At 44.2% G+C, this 18,178-nt stretch overlaps 1 protein-coding gene across 1 annotated transcript; it reads right to left on the bottom strand.

Moving 5' to 3' along the window:
- Positions 1 to 54: 54 nt before the first annotated feature.
- On the bottom strand, positions 55 to 17,858 carry LOC139411383 (cadherin-15-like). Its single transcript, XM_071157671.1, has 14 exons — positions 17,519 to 17,858; positions 5,670 to 5,834; positions 5,048 to 5,203; positions 4,507 to 4,651; positions 4,214 to 4,395; positions 3,915 to 4,043; positions 3,542 to 3,727; positions 3,051 to 3,295; positions 2,789 to 2,931; positions 2,458 to 2,691; positions 2,116 to 2,355; positions 1,856 to 2,001; positions 1,558 to 1,752; positions 55 to 1,443 (listed from the first exon to the last, which is right to left on the bottom strand). The coding sequence occupies exons 1-14, from the start codon at positions 17,585 to 17,587 to the stop codon at positions 1,243 to 1,245; spliced, it is 2,436 nt and encodes an 811-aa protein (XP_071013772.1). The 5' UTR covers positions 17,588 to 17,858; the 3' UTR covers positions 55 to 1,242.
- Positions 17,859 to 18,178: the final 320 nt, after the last annotated feature.

Below are 18,178 nucleotides of genomic sequence, written 5' to 3'. Positions count from 1 at the left end.
TCAAGAAAATGTCCTCTATTTTGAGTGTTTATAAATGAATAGTAATATGAGAACTGCTTTGAAACATTTTTATGTATTATGTAAAGATATTTATAAGTTATACATGTCAATCAAGAAAACAAAAATGTCACATCCAAACCATTAGTTCTCACAGGAGTTTGAGTATTGCTTTATGTTGGAAGGAAAACTGTCCACCAAGCCATATCTCCTCAAATGTAATAGCATTGGTTATTGGCTTCAAATGTTTTAATTGTAGGTGTCAAACTGAAGGAGAATTATCAAAGTGTATAGACCTCCCAAGTGGAGTTTGTTTTAGGAGTTGAGGATTAATGTAATATTGTTAGGGGAAAACTAAATTAAAGAAATGGAAAATATATGTACAAAATATTTATAAAAAAGGAAAACGTAACACTAACAGCATTTAGAAAATCAAAATGTTTTCATATGGTAGAGGTCACAAAGTATTTTAAAAGTTAATACCAGACATGGGTACAATTCCACAGACGTTCTGTTTCCCTTTATAGCATGCTTAGCCCTTTTTGCCATCACTGTTTAAGTACATGGTCAACCTTTCTCTACATTCCTCACATAAAAAGCTTTCTACAAAACACAAACCAAAAAATGATTAGAGAAACCTTCAAGACGACACACCTGACTGGCAAGGCCACTGGTTTTAAGTGGCTCTATGGACTGACTGACTGGAGGACTACAGTGCATATTTTTCTTCCCTCATTGGTATGCTCTACCATGTGTTTCCTTCCCTCCCTTCGCCATTCACACACATACCACTCAGCACAAGGTGAACCATTCATATATTGCAGAATGCTGTGTGGTTGTCTCATCAAGCCGGTCAGAAAGTCGCTGAACTGGGAGAAGAATATCAACATTACCCATGATAGTCCTGAAAATGACAACGGTGACCTTTTACAGTTGCAAAGAGAGGGATTGGAGGAGGACAATATGTAGTGTCAAAAGAGCCTAAAGAATTGAGCTAATGCACTGCCGGAGACAGTTGGAAACATAAAGGAATAGGAACACAGAGATCCACTCTAAACCTCTGCCAATCAGTCAAAATGCTACCCTGTCCTACACTGAGGATGATCTCAGGTTCTAGCTACAAGAAGAAGAGGGAGGATGTATGATGAAGAATAGGGAGTTGGGCGGAGTTTAGGAGAAAATAGATGGTATCTGAGGATAAAGCTACGGTAAATGTACTGGTAGCTAAATAACCAGGCAGTCTCCTTAGCGTGGGTCGTACATGTTGGCCAGTTTCTTAAAGCGTGGTCCCCAGTCGTTGAGGTAGTCATAGTCCTGGTCGCCGTCTGAGCTGGCTGAGGCGATGGAGCTCAGGCTGCCTGCCAGGGAGCCATCACCCTCGTAGTCATAGATCAGAGCTGTGTCGTAGGGAGGGATGTTGGGGTCATGGTCTGCTGCCTCCAGGCCCTGTGGAGACACAAATAGGCAAGAAATACATTTGTTTCTCTCTAGGGATTTGGACCGTTCTTATTTCAACGGACTAAAACAATAGGCCAGGGCCATGATGGAATCCTTTCTCACATCATTGATGAAGTCCTCAATGTCAGTGGGGTCCGCTGGGGGTTTCCGTGGATACGAGGGGGAGGGCAGGTTGTCTGGGTAGTCTTTCCTGAGTGGCTGCTTTCCCCTGGGGATGCCAGAGACGGGAGGGTAGTAGGATATTGGGAGTGGTCCCACATCCGTTGGGTTCCTCAGTAGGTCAATGTTGAAAGCATTCTAGTGAGAGTAAAGGATGAGGAATATGAAGTGTCTATAGGACAAGAGAGGCGATGTCACCAGAACTTGGTTCTGCCAGCTGTAACGTGTTATAATGTCTAACCTCATCCTCCTCTCCACCACCCTGCTCGTCATAGTTCAGGACATTGTCACGGATGTCTTCGTCTGAATCCCCCACCAACAGACCTTCTCCTTTCTTCATATGATGCCGTCTGCAGTTACCCACGGCTACAGCCAGGAGTAGCAACACTGAGAACACAGAGACCCATCTCACTGCACAGAAATATTTGGGAAAATGTGTGTGTTCATGTAGCGATGTGCTTTGTTCAGGTGTTGTGAGGGTTTACTTGAGGTATAGCTTACGCAGCAGGAGTGCGATGCTGGCCATGATGACCAGTAAGGCGATGAAGCTGACACCAACTCGTGTTCCGAATATGGCAGCAGCTTCGGTCTTACATTCACCGTCTTTCCCACACAGACACACAGTCACATTGACCTGAGCATATGCACTGAGGCTAGGGGTGCCAGAGTCAGTCACCAACACAGTGACACCATATTCCCCTGTCTCCAGCTCTACCAGGGGTCGCAGCACTGCATGAGTCTCTGGAGAGAGAGAGAGAGTGACACAAACACAGATAGAGGGAGTTGGAATGAGAAGACATAACATATGTCTTGGACGATAGGCGTATCTAATTCTGTCCTTACCATTGACCTGTATGATGGTCCAGTTGGCAGACACATTAATGTCTTGCAGGTGGAAGGTGAAGGGTTCAGCGTGAGGGGGCAGGTCCTCATCCACAGCAGTCAGGAACAGACCAGATGCCTTCCGGCCTGACTCGCTGCACACCGTCCCCATCAAGGGGAACAGCTGAGGGAGGAAGTCATTGGTCTCCCACAACGTGATCACCAGAGACGCTGTGGTCGAGATTCCACCAGCGTCTAGGAGGAAATGGCATCATTATTTACTGTCACTTCCTGCTTGACCTGACGCCTCAAGTTACGTGAGGTGAAGCAGTGGCTAACTCGGGATACTCACCTGTGTCTGTGACTCTGATGACTGCATTGTAAATGTTGTTCTTGACGTGAGGGGAGAGGACATTGAACGGTTTCCTGGCTGCGATTTCTCCAGTCTCGTGATTGATTATAAGCCATCCCTCAGGATCTCTGAGTATGTCATACCTGATTGAAATGACAGCAATGTTTTAATTTCCTTATAGACACAGATAGTATATAAACGTATATTCTTATATATTCAGTGTAAACACAAATGAAAGAGTTCTCCAGTGCACCAATCTTACTTGAGTTTTGCATTATCGGGATCGTAGGCGATGTTACTGGCCAGCACGGTGCCAGGGTCCACAGACTCAGGAACCAAGATCTCTATGGGGTCTTTAATAAAGCGTGGGGCCTCGTTCTCATTCACCACGGTCACCACCACTGTGGCACTGCTTACAGGGTTCTTGGGGGCCTTGATGCTGAGAGGGTTCACATTCTCCACTGTCAGAGTCAGAGTATACACCTCTTGGGACTCGTAGTCCAGAGCCTGCAATAACAAACAAAAAAGGCAGAGGTTTTGAAAGACAACTTGGATAGTTAGTCACCACTAGATGGGGTAACAGTGTCATGTATCAAGGCCTGGCTCTGACTGTGTGTGAACACATGCTCTATACTCTACATAGGCTTTATATAAACTGGATTAACTGATTGTCATGTTTGTCATTCTAACATGGAGCCAGAATGTCCCCCACACATTCCCTCCCGTCCTCCTGCCGGATGGAGAATAACTTACCTTCACCACTGACAGAATACCCTCGTTGGTCACAGGGTCTGTGCGAATGGCAAAGTTCCTAGAGGGGTTGCCCTTGGCGATGGTGTATTTTGTCTCCCAGTTTCCTGTCCCTGGCTCATCATTGTCTGTGGCGTTGACCCAGCCAATCACAAAGTCTATTTTGTTCTCCACAGCTGACATAGTGTACTGTATTCAGGAAACAGAGACACAACGCAGTTGTGTTGTGTTTAGTTCATATAAACACATGTGAATGTGCATGTCTATATTTTGAAGCTGGCCTGAATGATGTGTCCATATCGTTTATATCATCTGATAAAAGTAAATTAATGGAAGGGAGCTAACAGCTTCTGAGAGATTAAACAGTGAAACTCACCAGGTCTGGGGAGAATCGTGGGGGGTTGTTGTTGATGTCAGTCACATGTATGACTGCATTAGCAAGACTGGTTAACCCCATGCCTGACATGTCAGCAACCTGCAGTTTCAACTTAAAGCCTTTAACCACCTGTAAGGAATGCACAGACGTTCACAGTCATTTATGGCACATACAGCATATTATTTTACATCAATTAGTTTTTCCTTTCAAACACCTGTCAAAATATTGTGCCTCTGTTGAACCAGAAAGGGCATGACCTAAATAATGGGTCAATGAAAAGACAAAGGAAGAGCCCCTACCTCCCAGTCTAGACCCACGTCTCGTGTGTAAATGGCCCCTGTCTCGTTGTTGATGCCAAACATGGTCTTGTTGATGCGGAGAGGCGGGATGCTCTCCTGGCCAATGATGGAGTAGCTCAGGATAGCGTTGTCTGTGGTTGGGTCGTCAGCATCAGTCGCAGTCACAGACATCACAGATGTGCCTGTTAAAACAAAAACAATCACTCTCTCAGTTCACTACCCAATCAGTTGGCATTTTGTGTACCGACTGTGTGTGTACATCCACAGCGTGTGTAGGTGATGCATCTGTTTACCTGGTACGGAGAATTCATAAACGGATCCAGCAAACTCTTTCTGGGAGAAGTTGGGCCGGTTATCATTTTGATCCAGCACTACGATCTCAATGGTGGAGGGATTCTCCAGTCTCTCTCCACTGGGCGACAGGGCAAAGGCTTTCAGCTGTAGAGAACAGAAACGGGACATTACTCTTATGTTTCTCGACATCCTCTTTTCATTCATAGTGTTTGCTGTTCTTACACAATTCTCAGCTTATTGACTGTGATTTGTGATTTGGGTCTATACTCAGCTGCTCATGTAGACCTGCGAAGAAAACAACCCACTATAGTAACATACTTCCCTTCTCACTCAACCAAGACAGTCAATTTAACAAAATCGCATTGGTAGACGTTCAGTTGAAAAACATTGGATGACATGCTAACAATGAATAACATGCTATTATGTCATGTGACATTCCTTGTTACCCAAACAAAAGAAGGGTTCTGGCTGACCTGCAGTGACATAGTATAATTTATGTGTCAAAGGCAATAGTGCTAATGTCTCTCCTGTGAGTTGTACCGTGAAGCTTCTGTATTTCTCTCTGTCCAGGGGAATCATGCTCCAGATCCAGCCTGTTTTATCGTCTATCTCAAACAGGTCCTTAGGGTCCTGGTCAACCCCTGGTCCTTCCAGCTTGTAGATCACTTCTCCAGTGAAAATCTTGTCTGATTTGATCTGGAGGAACAAACAACACAGGAGGATGGCTGGGTGAGAATCTCATTAGAAGGGTGAGAGGAGAGTGAACTGAACAGAACATAGTATAATATAGAGTACATAGAGCACATAGAGTACCAGATGTGAATGTGTTCACTGATGGGAACAGAGAGGGAGAGCAACATCACATAACTGGTTAGTAGTTCTGGAGGTCAGAGAGGCCAGCGTGGCTCTTTCATGCTCAGTTTAAATGGCTGTCTGTCTGGACAATAGCCATGTTCACTTTAGTCTGAGAGCAGTAGGTTGTCTTGATCACACGTGACTGATCTTATATACCATGTTTGGTAAGATCAATTTCACTGGACCAAAAAGTGTCAGTGTTACCCTAACATTTACGTTGTAGTCACTTAGCCAACACTCTCATCCGTTAATGTGTACAATATAGAGGCCCTAACATCAGTATAGATGAGATGACGTGATTCAGTACCTGGACCAGGTTTTCAGGGACTTGCTTGCTGTTCTCCAGCACCCTGATTGGAGGGATGATCCAGTCCCTCTTCACCCTGCTCAGACCCCCACTGCTCCTCTGTCTCCATGGATACAGGGCCGCTGGGTTCAGGTCCTCCCTGCCCGCTTGGCCACTGCTCCCGACCTGGGGGCAACAGAATGGGGTTCATTTAGACCATTTAGATGCTCTGAGTGAGGGCCATACATTTCTGGATGAATGAAGTCGTTTAAATCATGATTCACATTCTTCATGTCAAGGAGTACAGAACCCAAATACATTTGTATATTTTTGGTAGTCGTGTTGTGGCTACTAATATCAGTTGGTGAGGGATGCAGCAGCTGGCCTCTCTCTGCGGCCTGGTGGTTGTTGAATGGTGACCCCCCCCCTGCCCCGTCCCTAAAGTGGGTGAGGGGGTGGAGAGGCATGGGTTCAGGTTTCACACACTACATCTCCAGTGCTTAATTTGTAAATTGGGAGGTGCTGGAAACAAAAAGTGAGCCCGAGAGGGGGGTGCTCTGGGGGGGGTGCTCTGAAGTACCAGAACGTATGAAAAGAAATCACAATTGTAATAAAGAAATGGTGCTTGCATAAGTTGCACACATGGGGACAATTATTTTGTAGCCTAGCGTCCAGGGAAAAAATTAGATGACTGGAGACTTTACCTCACAAATGATCTAAATGACAGGCTACTTTTACAATGACAGACAGAATCTGAGATCAATAAAAAAAACGACATGGTCTTGAATCCCTCAATAGCCACGGTGTGTGGAGACATACACTGAGTATACCAAACATTAGGAACACATCCCACAGGGATGCTGGCCCATGTGACTGCAATGCTTTCCACAGTTGTGTCAAGTTGTCTGGATGTCCTTTGACTTTAAATTGTTTAACTTGGGTCAAACATTTCGGGTAGCCTTCCACAAGCTTCCCACAATAAGTTGGGTGAATTTTGGCCCATTCCTCCTGACAGAGCTGGTGTAACTGAGTCGGGTTTGTAGGCCTCCTTGCTCGCACACGCTTTTTCAGTTCTGCCCACACATTTTCTATTGGATTGAGGTCAAGGCTTTGTGATGGCCACTCCAATACCTTGACTTTGTTGTCCTTAAGCCATTTTGCCACAACTTTAGAAGTATGCTTGGGGTCGTTGTCCATTTGGAAGACCCATTTGCGACCAAGTTTTAACTTCCTGATTGATGTCTTGAGATGTTGCTTCAATATATCCACATAATTTTCGTGCCTCATGATGCCATCTATTTTGTGAAGTGCACCAGTCCTTCCTGCAGCAAAACATCCCCACAACATGATGCTGCCACCCTCATGCTTCACGGTTGGGATGGTGTTCTTCGGCATGCAAGCCTCTCCCTTTTTCCTCCAAACATAACGATGGTCATTATTGCCAAACAGTTCTATTTTTGTTTAATCAGACCAGAGGACATTTCTCCAAAAAAGTACGATCTTTGTCCCGATGTGCAGTTGCAAACCATAGTCTGTCTTTTTTATGGCTGTTTTGGAGCAGTGGCTTCAACCTTGTCGATATAGCACTCGTTTTACTGTGGATATAGATACTTTTGTACCTGTTTCCTCCAGCATCTTCACAAGGTCTTTTGCTATTGTTCTGGAATTTATTTGCACTTTTCGCACCAAAGTACGTTCATCTCTAGGAGACAGAACGCGTCTCCTTCCTGAGCGGTATGACGTCTGCGTGGTCCCATGGTGTTTATACTTTCGTACTATTGTTTGTGCAGATGAACGTAGTACCTTCTGGCGTTTGGAAATTGCTCCCAAGGTTGAACCAGACTTGTGGAGGTCTACATTTGTTTTCCTGAGGTCTTGGCTGATTTATTTTGATTTTCCCATGATGTCAAGCAAAGAGGCACTGAGTTTGAAGGTAGGCCTTGAAATACGTCCACAGGTACAACTTAGTGTATGTAAACTTCTGACACACTGGAATTGTGATACAGTGAATTATAAGTGAAATAATCTGTCTGTAAACAATTGTTGGAAAAATGACTTGTGTCATGCACAAAGTAGATGTCCTAACTGACTTGCCAAAACTATAGTTTGTTAACACGAAATGTGTGGAGTGGTTGAAAAACAAGATTTAATGACTCCAACCCAAGTGTACGTAAACTTCCAACTTCAACTGTAGTATGTTTTGCAAATTCATAACATATTGTACGTTTTTAAAATTCGTAACATATAATATGAATTATATTTCATAACATGTCTACGAAATAGGTGATGGACATCCACAAGTGAATACATACCATACGAAACGTAATGTATCATACTAAATGGAGTATCTCGGATTCACGTACAGAATAATATGAAATGGTCTTAGACCAGGTTGTACTACCATGCCCCATTCAAAAGCACTTAAATCTGCTATCTTCCCCATTCAGCCTTTGAATGGCACACATACAAGCCATGTCTCAAGGCTTAAAAATCCTTCTTTAACCTCTCTCCTCCCCTTCAACCACACTGATTGGAGTGGATTTATTAAGTGATATCAATAAGGGATCCATTCACCTGGATTCACCTGGTCAGTCTATGCCATGGAAAGAGCAGGTGTTCTTAATGTTTTGTATACTCAGTGAATATTGTACACTGAACAAAAATATAAACGCAACATGCAGCAATATCAAAGATGTTACTGAGTTGCAGATCATGTAAGGAAATCAGTCAATTGAAATAAATTCATTAGGCCCTAATCTATGGATTTCACGTCTGAGAATACAGATACAGTATGCATATAGTGCCGTGAAAAAGTATTAGCCCCCTTTCTGATTTTCTGTACTTTTGTATATTTTTGATACTGTATGTTATCAGATCTTCAACCAAAACCTAATATTAGATAAAAGGAACCTGAGTTTATAAATAACCCCAAAAATATGATACTTATTTTATTTATTTAATTAACAGCTATGCAACACTCAATTCCCTGTGTGAAAAAGTAATTGCCCCCTTACTCTAAATAACTGGTTGTGCCACCTTTTAGCTGCAATCCCTGCAGCCAAACGCTTCCTGTAGTTGTTGATCAGTCTCTCACGTCGCTGTGGTGGACATTTTGTCCACTCTTCCATACAGAACTGCTTTAACTAAGCGACAGGGTTTTCAAGCATATACTGCTTGTTTCAAGTCCTGCCACAACATCTCAATTGGGATTAGGTCTGGACTTTGACTAGGCCATTTCTAAACCGCAAATTTGTTGCTTTTTAGCCATTTTCATGTAGAATTTATTGTATTTTGGATCGTTGTCTTCCTGTATGACCCAGCTGCGCTTCAGGTTCAGCTCACAGATGGGTGGCCTAACATTCTCCTATAGAATTATCTGATACAGAGCAGAATTCATGGCTCATGGTTATTCATGGTTCCTTCTATTAAGACAAGTTGTCCAGGTCCTGAGGCAGCAAAGCATCCCCAAACCATCACACTACCACCACCATGCTGACATTGGTATGAGGTTCTTACTGTGGAATGCAGTGTTTGGGACCCATCTCATCCAAAAAGTTGACTCAAGTTTGCCAAAAAGCACCTGGAAGCACCTGGATGATCATCAAGACTCTTGGAAGAATGTTCTATGGTCCAATGAGTCAAAAGTATAACTTTTTGGACGACATGGGTCCCATCATGCCTGCCAAAAAACAATTACTCTCGTGTTCATTCTCATTCTCTATCACGCACGCTCTGCCTTTATCTCAAGCACACACTCAGACACACTCAGAAACACTCACACCAGCTGTCACCTATGGATTTAGTTCCCGTGATTTCCCACCCTCTCTCTTTCTCACACTTACAGACTCCCCTTTATGTTCAACTTTGCACCTGACTAGGGGTTGGGGGTCACCTTACGAATCCGCTCTGATGACAGAATTCCTCACACACACATTCAAACACACATTCCTTAAGAAAGACACCACCTGTCATCACTCTTCAGAAGAAAAATCTCAGCATTTAGTGGTAAAAACATGATCACGGTCATTGGCAGATAAGTATTGTCTATATAAAAATAACACTTTTTGTTCTCATTCAGCTTTTCATCGTCAATCATAAAGTCTGTAGTAACAACGTGTAATTTCAGAGTAATAACATGTTAACACAACTAAACAGAATATGGAACATTGACCATAGCCCGTTCCTCACGTGACTCTTTCCATACATAAAGACACTGACATGCGGAATACATTATTAGATTGAATCATTATTGTATATTGGGACATGGTGGCCCTTCCCTGTCCCTTAGTTCTGGAGATATGGCACACTGGCACTTTGTTACGCTGCTGTAGCGTACAGTCTGAGGAGAATATCAACTATGTGCAGGCTGAGTAAGGAGCAGACTAATCTTAGAGTGCTCTATATTCCTGACCCCGACCCTAAGCCACTGGTGTAGCCCTGCCTACGCTCATACAGAGATGTTTACACTCACATACCAGTCTAGACAGCAAATCCTTCTCACCTTCCACTACCGCTCTGATCACAGATCAGAGATCAAGCTACGGCCAGTCAGAGGCCAAAGGCCCTGTTCAATCAAAATCTGTAACTGGATGATACGGTTAAGACTGAAACTACATTCCTGTTGAATTCCTGATTCAACCGCTCTACTTTTCAACTTGTGAATTCAAACAGGTTTTTTTGTTGTTGTGGGGTTACTGGTTTTGATTGAATACAACAACAGCTCAGGAAGAATATCTCAAGTAAAATAATAGCATATACTATCAGAATTAGAGAAATAGATGTTGAGGTCTAGCCTTGTGAACTAAAACTGAACACCGTGCTCCTGTTTAGTTTTGTGAGATCAGGTTGTTGAATGGGGCTAGAGGTCTAATTTGGAAAGAGCCTGCTACATTCTGAAGAGAATCAGTAAACAGACACAGTTAAAATCATTGTGTTGATCTCCTGTGGTCTCAACTCCATCTGGGTGGCAAACAAAACCAGGAGGGCTCTGTAATGTCTTCATCTCTTTTCCAGTTCAGCAGTGACTGGGCTACACCTAGGAGTCATCTTACCAATTAGCACCAGTCACCTCTGACAGCTAGGGTGAAGGACAGCAGGCCTCCTCTTTCTTCTCACCAACATTAACTGTTTTAGGGACTTTTTCCCCCAGATACTTTTACACCTTGGCCTCTCACCCCGTGGCCAGCAGTTGCCTGGTGTCTCTTGGGGGTCAACACCCCCATTAACACAGTGAGGTGTACTGTGCTCTGAAGTAGGTAGGTAGGACTGCGCTCTGAAGTAGGTAGGTAGGACTGCGCTCTGAAGTAGGTAGGTAGGGTAAGGAATATTTTTCTATGAGTCTGCTGTTGACATAAAGTGTCTCGCTGTACCAAACCAGATCATACTTTATACACAACCTTTCAATTGTTTATTTGTGTTGATTTGCAGCCTGGTTAATGATGCGGCCAAGAGGAGGGAATAAGCTGGCAAACTATTGGGAAAGTTAAAGTATCAGAACAGATGTGTTATTGCGGTCAGCGTTGCTGATATCAAGGTCAACACCAAGCTTGATATACAACTATGCAGAGTATCTCAATAAATTGTATTTCAAAATCACTGTGTATTTCACAATCAAAACATCCATGATCTTATTCGCGGTGTGTGATAACGTTTACTGTCAAAAGGTTTGCGGCAACGTTTCCACGTATTAAGCGGTTGCTGTGACGAAAATACTGCTCAGACTGACCCCATACTGAGGAGCTGAAGCGAGACTGTCATGGGTAGTGCCAGCAGCAAGGACCCTTGGCAACTCTCTCGGTTGTCTCTAAAAATAGCTTTGAAAGTGTGCCAATCTCTCAGACTCATTTAGATGCTGCATTTTGTGAATGAAACTTAGCTGCTAAGAGACCAACATCTGTCCCATGGAGTGGACAATTATTTACTGAAGCTTGGTAGATAGAACATTATGCCGTTGTCTACTATAGTATCCAAGGATGAAATTATTCAAATTCATGCTGTTGAGTCAAGGATGCTCAGTCAGGGGAGGGATTTCAAATTATAAACAACAACAAAAAACAAGTGCCTTGAAAATGAGAGAGAGAAAAAAAAGTTACACACACACACACCCATGGGTATGACATGGTGGGGGAGCATGACTGATACCCTTCCCTTATATCTTCAGAGCTGTTACAAGCTTGCACCAACTGTATGAGGTATGTCATGAAAGTAGTAACTCTGTTTGAAATATGTATTTGTGGTTTACAGTAGTAGCTGCTGTGTGATAAAACAACTAGATTTGCTTAATTCACTCCATTTACCGCAGCTGGTCATAGGGTCGTAGTCAGTGCAAGAGACACAGATATTTACCATCATTCATACATATCTACATATCTAGATCTTTTACAATTACAGTATGCTCTTGCTAGAGTTCCAATTCTATGTCTGCTTTGTTACGGATTCGAACAGTAAGTCATAACTTTAGAGACTTGCCTCTCTAAAATAGAATATAAAATAGACCCCTGAGTCAGCCATGTGCTAGCTGAGTGGAGGTACAGTCTGTGTATGTGAACTGGCCAGAGTGCCACAGCATGAGCAGGAGGGGAAGAGGGAGAGAATGCAGGCAGCATGCCTGACAATCCCTCTGGTCATGGGGTGGAGGGTCAGACAGGTGCCCCTGTTCCCCTCATGTTCCCCCTCCGTCACTGTTCCAAAGGCTCATTCATTGTCTTGTAATGAGCACCTATCTACCTCGCTTCCCAACCCCTCAGCTATGGCTTCTTGGGCCTCCTATTTTTGGGGGTACGAGCCAGGGTTTCACAAAAGCAGACGTCTGAGCTTCATGAATGCTGACCTAGTGGGGACGGCGAGAGTTACTTAGGACTCCGCTCCCAGAGTGTGGGAGTGAAAATAGCACTTGTTAATTTGGAGTGGAATTTTATTCAAACCTGAGGGAGGTTGTACCAGGACCAAAACCACTTCCTCAGCTCATGATGTCACCTTAATTTCTCTCTCCCAACTCTGGCTCAGGAGTCTTCCCACCACCACCTTTACCACCACCACCCTCACCACCACTCCTACCACCACCACAACCATCCCTACCACCACCACCACCCTTACCACCATCCACCCCTACCACCACCACCTCCACCACTACCCCTTCTTCGCTCCAGGGTCAGTCCTCTTTCAGCGGGTCATGATAGAAGTCCAAGGAGAGACCATTACCGTGCCCATTAACACTGCTGTTTTTGTTCCATCGGCCTTGTCTGCCACTGCCATTCCCTTATCTCATTCGAAAGAAAATACATTACCTTTTGTGTCAGAGAGAAAACATCCTTTGATGCAAGGCATCAGGTGCTCTGAATGAGATGGGATAACAAGTGTCCCATTTCAAAAATGTATTTTTTCTGTTCCTTTCCATGTAATGTTTGTCACATCTGTTGTGAATGGAACATGAACACAAAGACTAAATGGAACCTGTTTTCTAACAACATGAAGAGAGAGACCCTATCCTTTGAAGGGTCACTAATTGGTCAATGACTCAGCTGGTGAAAAGGGAGGTAACACCAAAGCCTGTTACAACATTGTCTCTTTCCTAATTTGTCTTTCCTTCATCTTTGTGTCCTTTCTCCTCACCTCACATTGGAGGCGAAGATCCAAGGCCTCTCCACTCAGATCTTTGAGAAAGAGGTGAGGAGAGTGGATGCCAGCAATCAAGGAAATATGAATTGGGAAAGAGCCATTGGGAAAGATAATCTCTAGTAACAGTGCATTGGCATGGTGGTTTTAATGTTGATTCTGCCCCTGTAGTGGAGGCCCTTCCTGTTCCTGAAACCCAAGTCTGTGTAAAACAGAAAGCATCCACACAGACAGAACAGGCCTGTGATTCAGACGCTGAGCAGCTGTACTGAGTGATTTCTTCCAATGAGCATGAACTCAGCACCGGCTGCTGCTTTATGGACGGATTTGTCCCTGATTTCATGGTTTAGGGAGTGGCCGACTCCTATTTCCGCTGCGGGGATTACTGAGCAGGACAAATGGCATCAAGTACGCATCTGGGAACAGCTGCTGGCCAACATGACCGTCTCTATGAAGAGAGCCCATGCTCTGTAGGCAACACAACCCTCTTTCTTTCCCAGGGATATTCTCAAAAACAACACAGCCTTTCTCCCATTGGGGTAGATGTAGTAGGTGTTTGTGAAATCTCGCCAGCCACTTTCCACTCACTGGGTTGTAACACCTCAAACTCACATAGGTTAAACTTACACACAGAGCTACAATAGTTATCTGATGTGCTGTATGTAACCTGAGTAACTAGGATCCTCAGGTATGAAGGATCTTGTTCTGTGGTTTTAGGTCTCTCACATCGGTCCACTCACAGATAGATTACTGAAATAGATTACATAATTCTATCCTCCCGATTCCTGCCCACAAGCAACAATTAAAGCAGGAAGCACCAGTGACTGTCAATAAAAAAGTGGTCAGATGAAGCAGATGCTAAGCTACAGGACTGTTTTGCTAGCACAGACTGGAATATGTTCAGGGATTCTTCTGATGGCATTGAGGAGTACACCACATCAGTCATTGGCTTCATCAATAAGTGCATCGATGACATTGTCCCCACAGTGACCGTACGTACATACCCCAACCAGAAGCCATGGATTACAGGCTACATCCGCACTGAGCTAAAGGCTAGAGCGGCAGCTTTCAAGGAGCGGGACTCTAACCCGGAAGCTTATAAGAAATCCCGCTATGCCCTCCGACGATCCATCAGCATATAACACTGAAACATGCATGAGAGCACAAGCTGTTCTGGACGACTGTGGGATCACTCTCTCCGCAGCCAATGTGAGTAAAACCTTTAAACAGGTCAACATTTACAAGGCCACAGGGCCAGACTGATTACCAGGACGTGTACTGCGAGCATGCGCTGACCAACTGGCAAGTGTCTTCACTGACATTTTCAACCTCTCCCTGTCCGAGTCTGTAATACCAACATGTTTTAAGCAGACCACCATAGTCCCTGTGCCCAAGAACACTAAAGTAACCTGCCTAAACAACTACCGACCCATAGCACTCACGTCTGTAGCCATGAAGTGCTTTGAAAGGCTGGTCATGGCGCACATCAACACCATTATTCCATAGACCCACTCCAATTTGCATACCGCCCTAACAGATCCACAGATGATGTAATCTCTATTGCACTCCACACTGCCCATTCCCACCTGTACAAAAGGAACACCTATGTGAGAATGCTATTCACTGACTACAGCTCAGCGTTCAACATCATAGTGCCCTCAAAGCTCATCAACAAGCTGAGGACCCTGGGACTAAACACCTCCCTCTACAACTGGATCCTGGACTTCCTGACTGGCCGCCCCCAGGTGGTAAGGGTAGGTAACAACACATCTGCCACGCTGATCCTCAACACAGGGGCCCCTCAGGGGTGCGTGCTCAGTCCCCTCTTATACTCCCTGTTCACTCATGATTGCACGGCCAGGCACGACTCCAACATCATCATTTAATTTGCCGATGACACAACAGTGGTAGGCCTGATCAACGACGAGACAGCCTATAAGGAGGAGGTCAGAGACCTGGCCGTGTGGTGCCAGGACAACAACCTCTCCCTCAACATGATCAAGACAAAGGAGATGATTGTGGACTACAGGAAAAGGAGGACCGAGCACACCCCCATTCTCATCAATGGGGCTGTAGTGGAGCAGGTTGAGAGCTTCAAGTTCCTTGGTGTCCAGATTCAAGTTCCTTGGTGTCCAACAAACTAACATGGTCAAAGCACACCAAGACAGTTGTGAAGAGGGCACGACAAAACCTATTCCCCCTCATGAGACTGAAAAGATTTGGCATGGGTCGTCAGATCTTCAAAAGGTTCTACAGCTGCACCATCGAGAGTATCCTGACTGGTTGCATCACTGCCTGGTATGGCAACTGCTCAGCCTCCGATGCAAGGCACTACAGAGGGTAGTGCGTACGGCCCAGTACATCACTGGGGCCAAGTTTCCTGCCATCCAGAACCTCTATACTAGGGGGTGTCAGAGGAAGGCCCTAAAAATGCTCAAAGTCTACAGCCGCCGTAGTCATAGACTGTTCTCTCTGCTACCACACGGCAAGCAGTACCGGTGTGCCAAGTCTAGGTCCAAGAGGCTTCTACAAACAGCTTCTATCCCCAAGCCATAAGACTCCTGAACATCTAATCAAATGGCTACCCAGACTATTTTCATTGCCCACCCCCTCTTTTACACTGCTGCTACTCTCTGTTATTATCTATGCATAGTCACTTTAATAACTCTACCTACATGTACATATTATCTCAATTACCTCAACTAACCAGTGCCCTCGCACATTGACTCTGTACCGGTACACCCTGTATATAGTCTCATTATTGTTATTGTACTGCTGCTCTTTAATGACTTGTTCCTGTAATTTCTTATTCGTATTTTTTAAACTACATTGTTGGTTAGGTGCTTGTAAGTGAGCATTTCACTATTGTATTTGACGCATGTGACTAATTAAATGTGATTTGAAGTGTATGGATAATCCAAATCATATGTATGTATGGGCCTTCAAGTGTAGAGTGGGCATTGGGCTATAGTCTATTGTTGATGGTCCCGGTGTTCATGTTCTTTGGTATGTGTTTGTACTTAAAGTGTATTACTTTCAGATTACACATTTTGTGATGCAAGCTAAGCCCCATAGGTTGCGTCATCACATACCTGTTCCTCTAAATCACAGTAAGACACATGGCCGATGGCTGGCGGCAAACTGTGACTGACTGGCATTCCCCGCGGCTGTTTCAATGATCTATTACGACCATCTTCTACAGTTGATGTCGTTTACCATGTGGTTCCCGAAATGGATACACTAATAAAGAAAATGTGACTCAGATAGTTGCCCTTACCCATTTCAGAACTATCTCATTATAAAAATATACAGTAGGCTACACACTTTGCCATCATCAATTCAAAGCCATTGCTTAAAAAAAATTGAAATCTTGCTATCCATACTTTTGGAAATGAATTAGCTGCAAACCTGCAACATCCATAATGATTTCAGGCCATTCAACAGAAGAGGTTACTGAGGGCCAATTGTCTAAGTCTCCAACCTGGGTTCCATTACATGTATAAACAGCCCTAGTGACTGAATGAGTTTTGAAGTTATGTTAGTAAAATGTCTGTTTACAATGTCATCCATTATGTGTCTTATAATGGTGTTGATGACAAGCCTGCTAACAGTCGAGCCCCGATTTCCGCCTGATGTATAAAACATCAGCATTCGTTGGTCATTTACAAGAATATTCATCATCTGATCTACAACGGTTCTGAAATGTTTAGATTAGCCAATAGCCACGTTCACCTCTTCACATGATGTTTATCACTTGTATTGATGAAAATCAGTTTGTTATGTTAAACATAGCTTATTTCATCAATTCAAACATAAACCATAGATTGACTAAATAAACAGCTAAAAGTTTGTCCCACCACAGCTAACCCCTAACTCCTGCACTGTGGAAATATAGAACAAACACAGCTAAAACAACTTAAATCACATTTAAACTGCTTGAAATAACACATATACATCAAATTAAAAGTCTTGACAAGCATACTGTGAGAAAATATCAATTGTATCCCTTTGTAGCTCAGTTGGTAGAGCATGGCGCTTGTAATACCACTGCAGTGGGTTCGATTCCCAGGACCAGCCATATGTAAAATGTATGCACGCATGACTGTAAGTCGTTTTGGATAAAAGTGTCTTCTAAATGGCATTTACATTATAGCCTGAAGTTGAAATGGTTCCAATTCTGTGTGATTTAAGAAAGTGTAGGGCATGAAGTCTATAGAGTGACACCACAGTACTCAAAGTAGTATGATATTTCCTACCTGACCAAGGCCAGCCACCAGCACACACAGCACTGCCCACCCCCTTGATGCCATCTCCTGTGCCAGCATGCAATCTTCTCAACGAACGCCAACACGTACTGTACCCAATGACCACGGTGGACCCTCTTTCTCAAACCAGTTTTAAGAGAAGCTCAGGGTTCCTGACAGTACTGGGCAATGGAACCAAATGTCTCAAATCCAAACCCCCTGTGTGTCTCTCTCCCTCTCGTTCTCTGGGCAGTGAGTGCAGAGGCGATTGAGTGACAGCACATGTGCACTGGGGTGCATGGGAGGGCTGAAGTCTGAAATTCTAACCCCTTAGCCCTCCGAGTCTCCAACTGGGACACACCCCAGCTATGGGCAGGGAAATAGGGGGGGGGGGGGGGGTCACTGGATGCAGAGAGAGAGATAGGGAGAGAGAAAAGGCGAGAGAGAGAAAGATGGATATATAGAGAGGATTGAGATAGCAAGAAAGAGAGCGAGAGACAGAGAGAAAGAAAATGTAAAGAGAGGGACAGAGGGAAGAGTAAAGGAGAAATGGAGAGAAACATAAAGGTAGAAAGAGAGCGAGATAGTGAGGGAACGAGAGAGAAAGAGGAAAATAAAGGAGTGTGGAGAGGAGAGCAGAAGAGCAGCTGGTGGCTAGGCTGTACTGTGTGG

Source organism: Oncorhynchus clarkii, chromosome 6 (genome assembly GCF_045791955.1).
Source record: "Oncorhynchus clarkii lewisi isolate Uvic-CL-2024 chromosome 6, UVic_Ocla_1.0, whole genome shotgun sequence".
NCBI lineage: Eukaryota > Metazoa > Chordata > Actinopteri > Salmoniformes > Salmonidae > Oncorhynchus > Oncorhynchus clarkii.
Note: the sequence above shows the minus strand (reverse complement) of the source record. Positions and strands in the feature narration are given on the sequence as shown.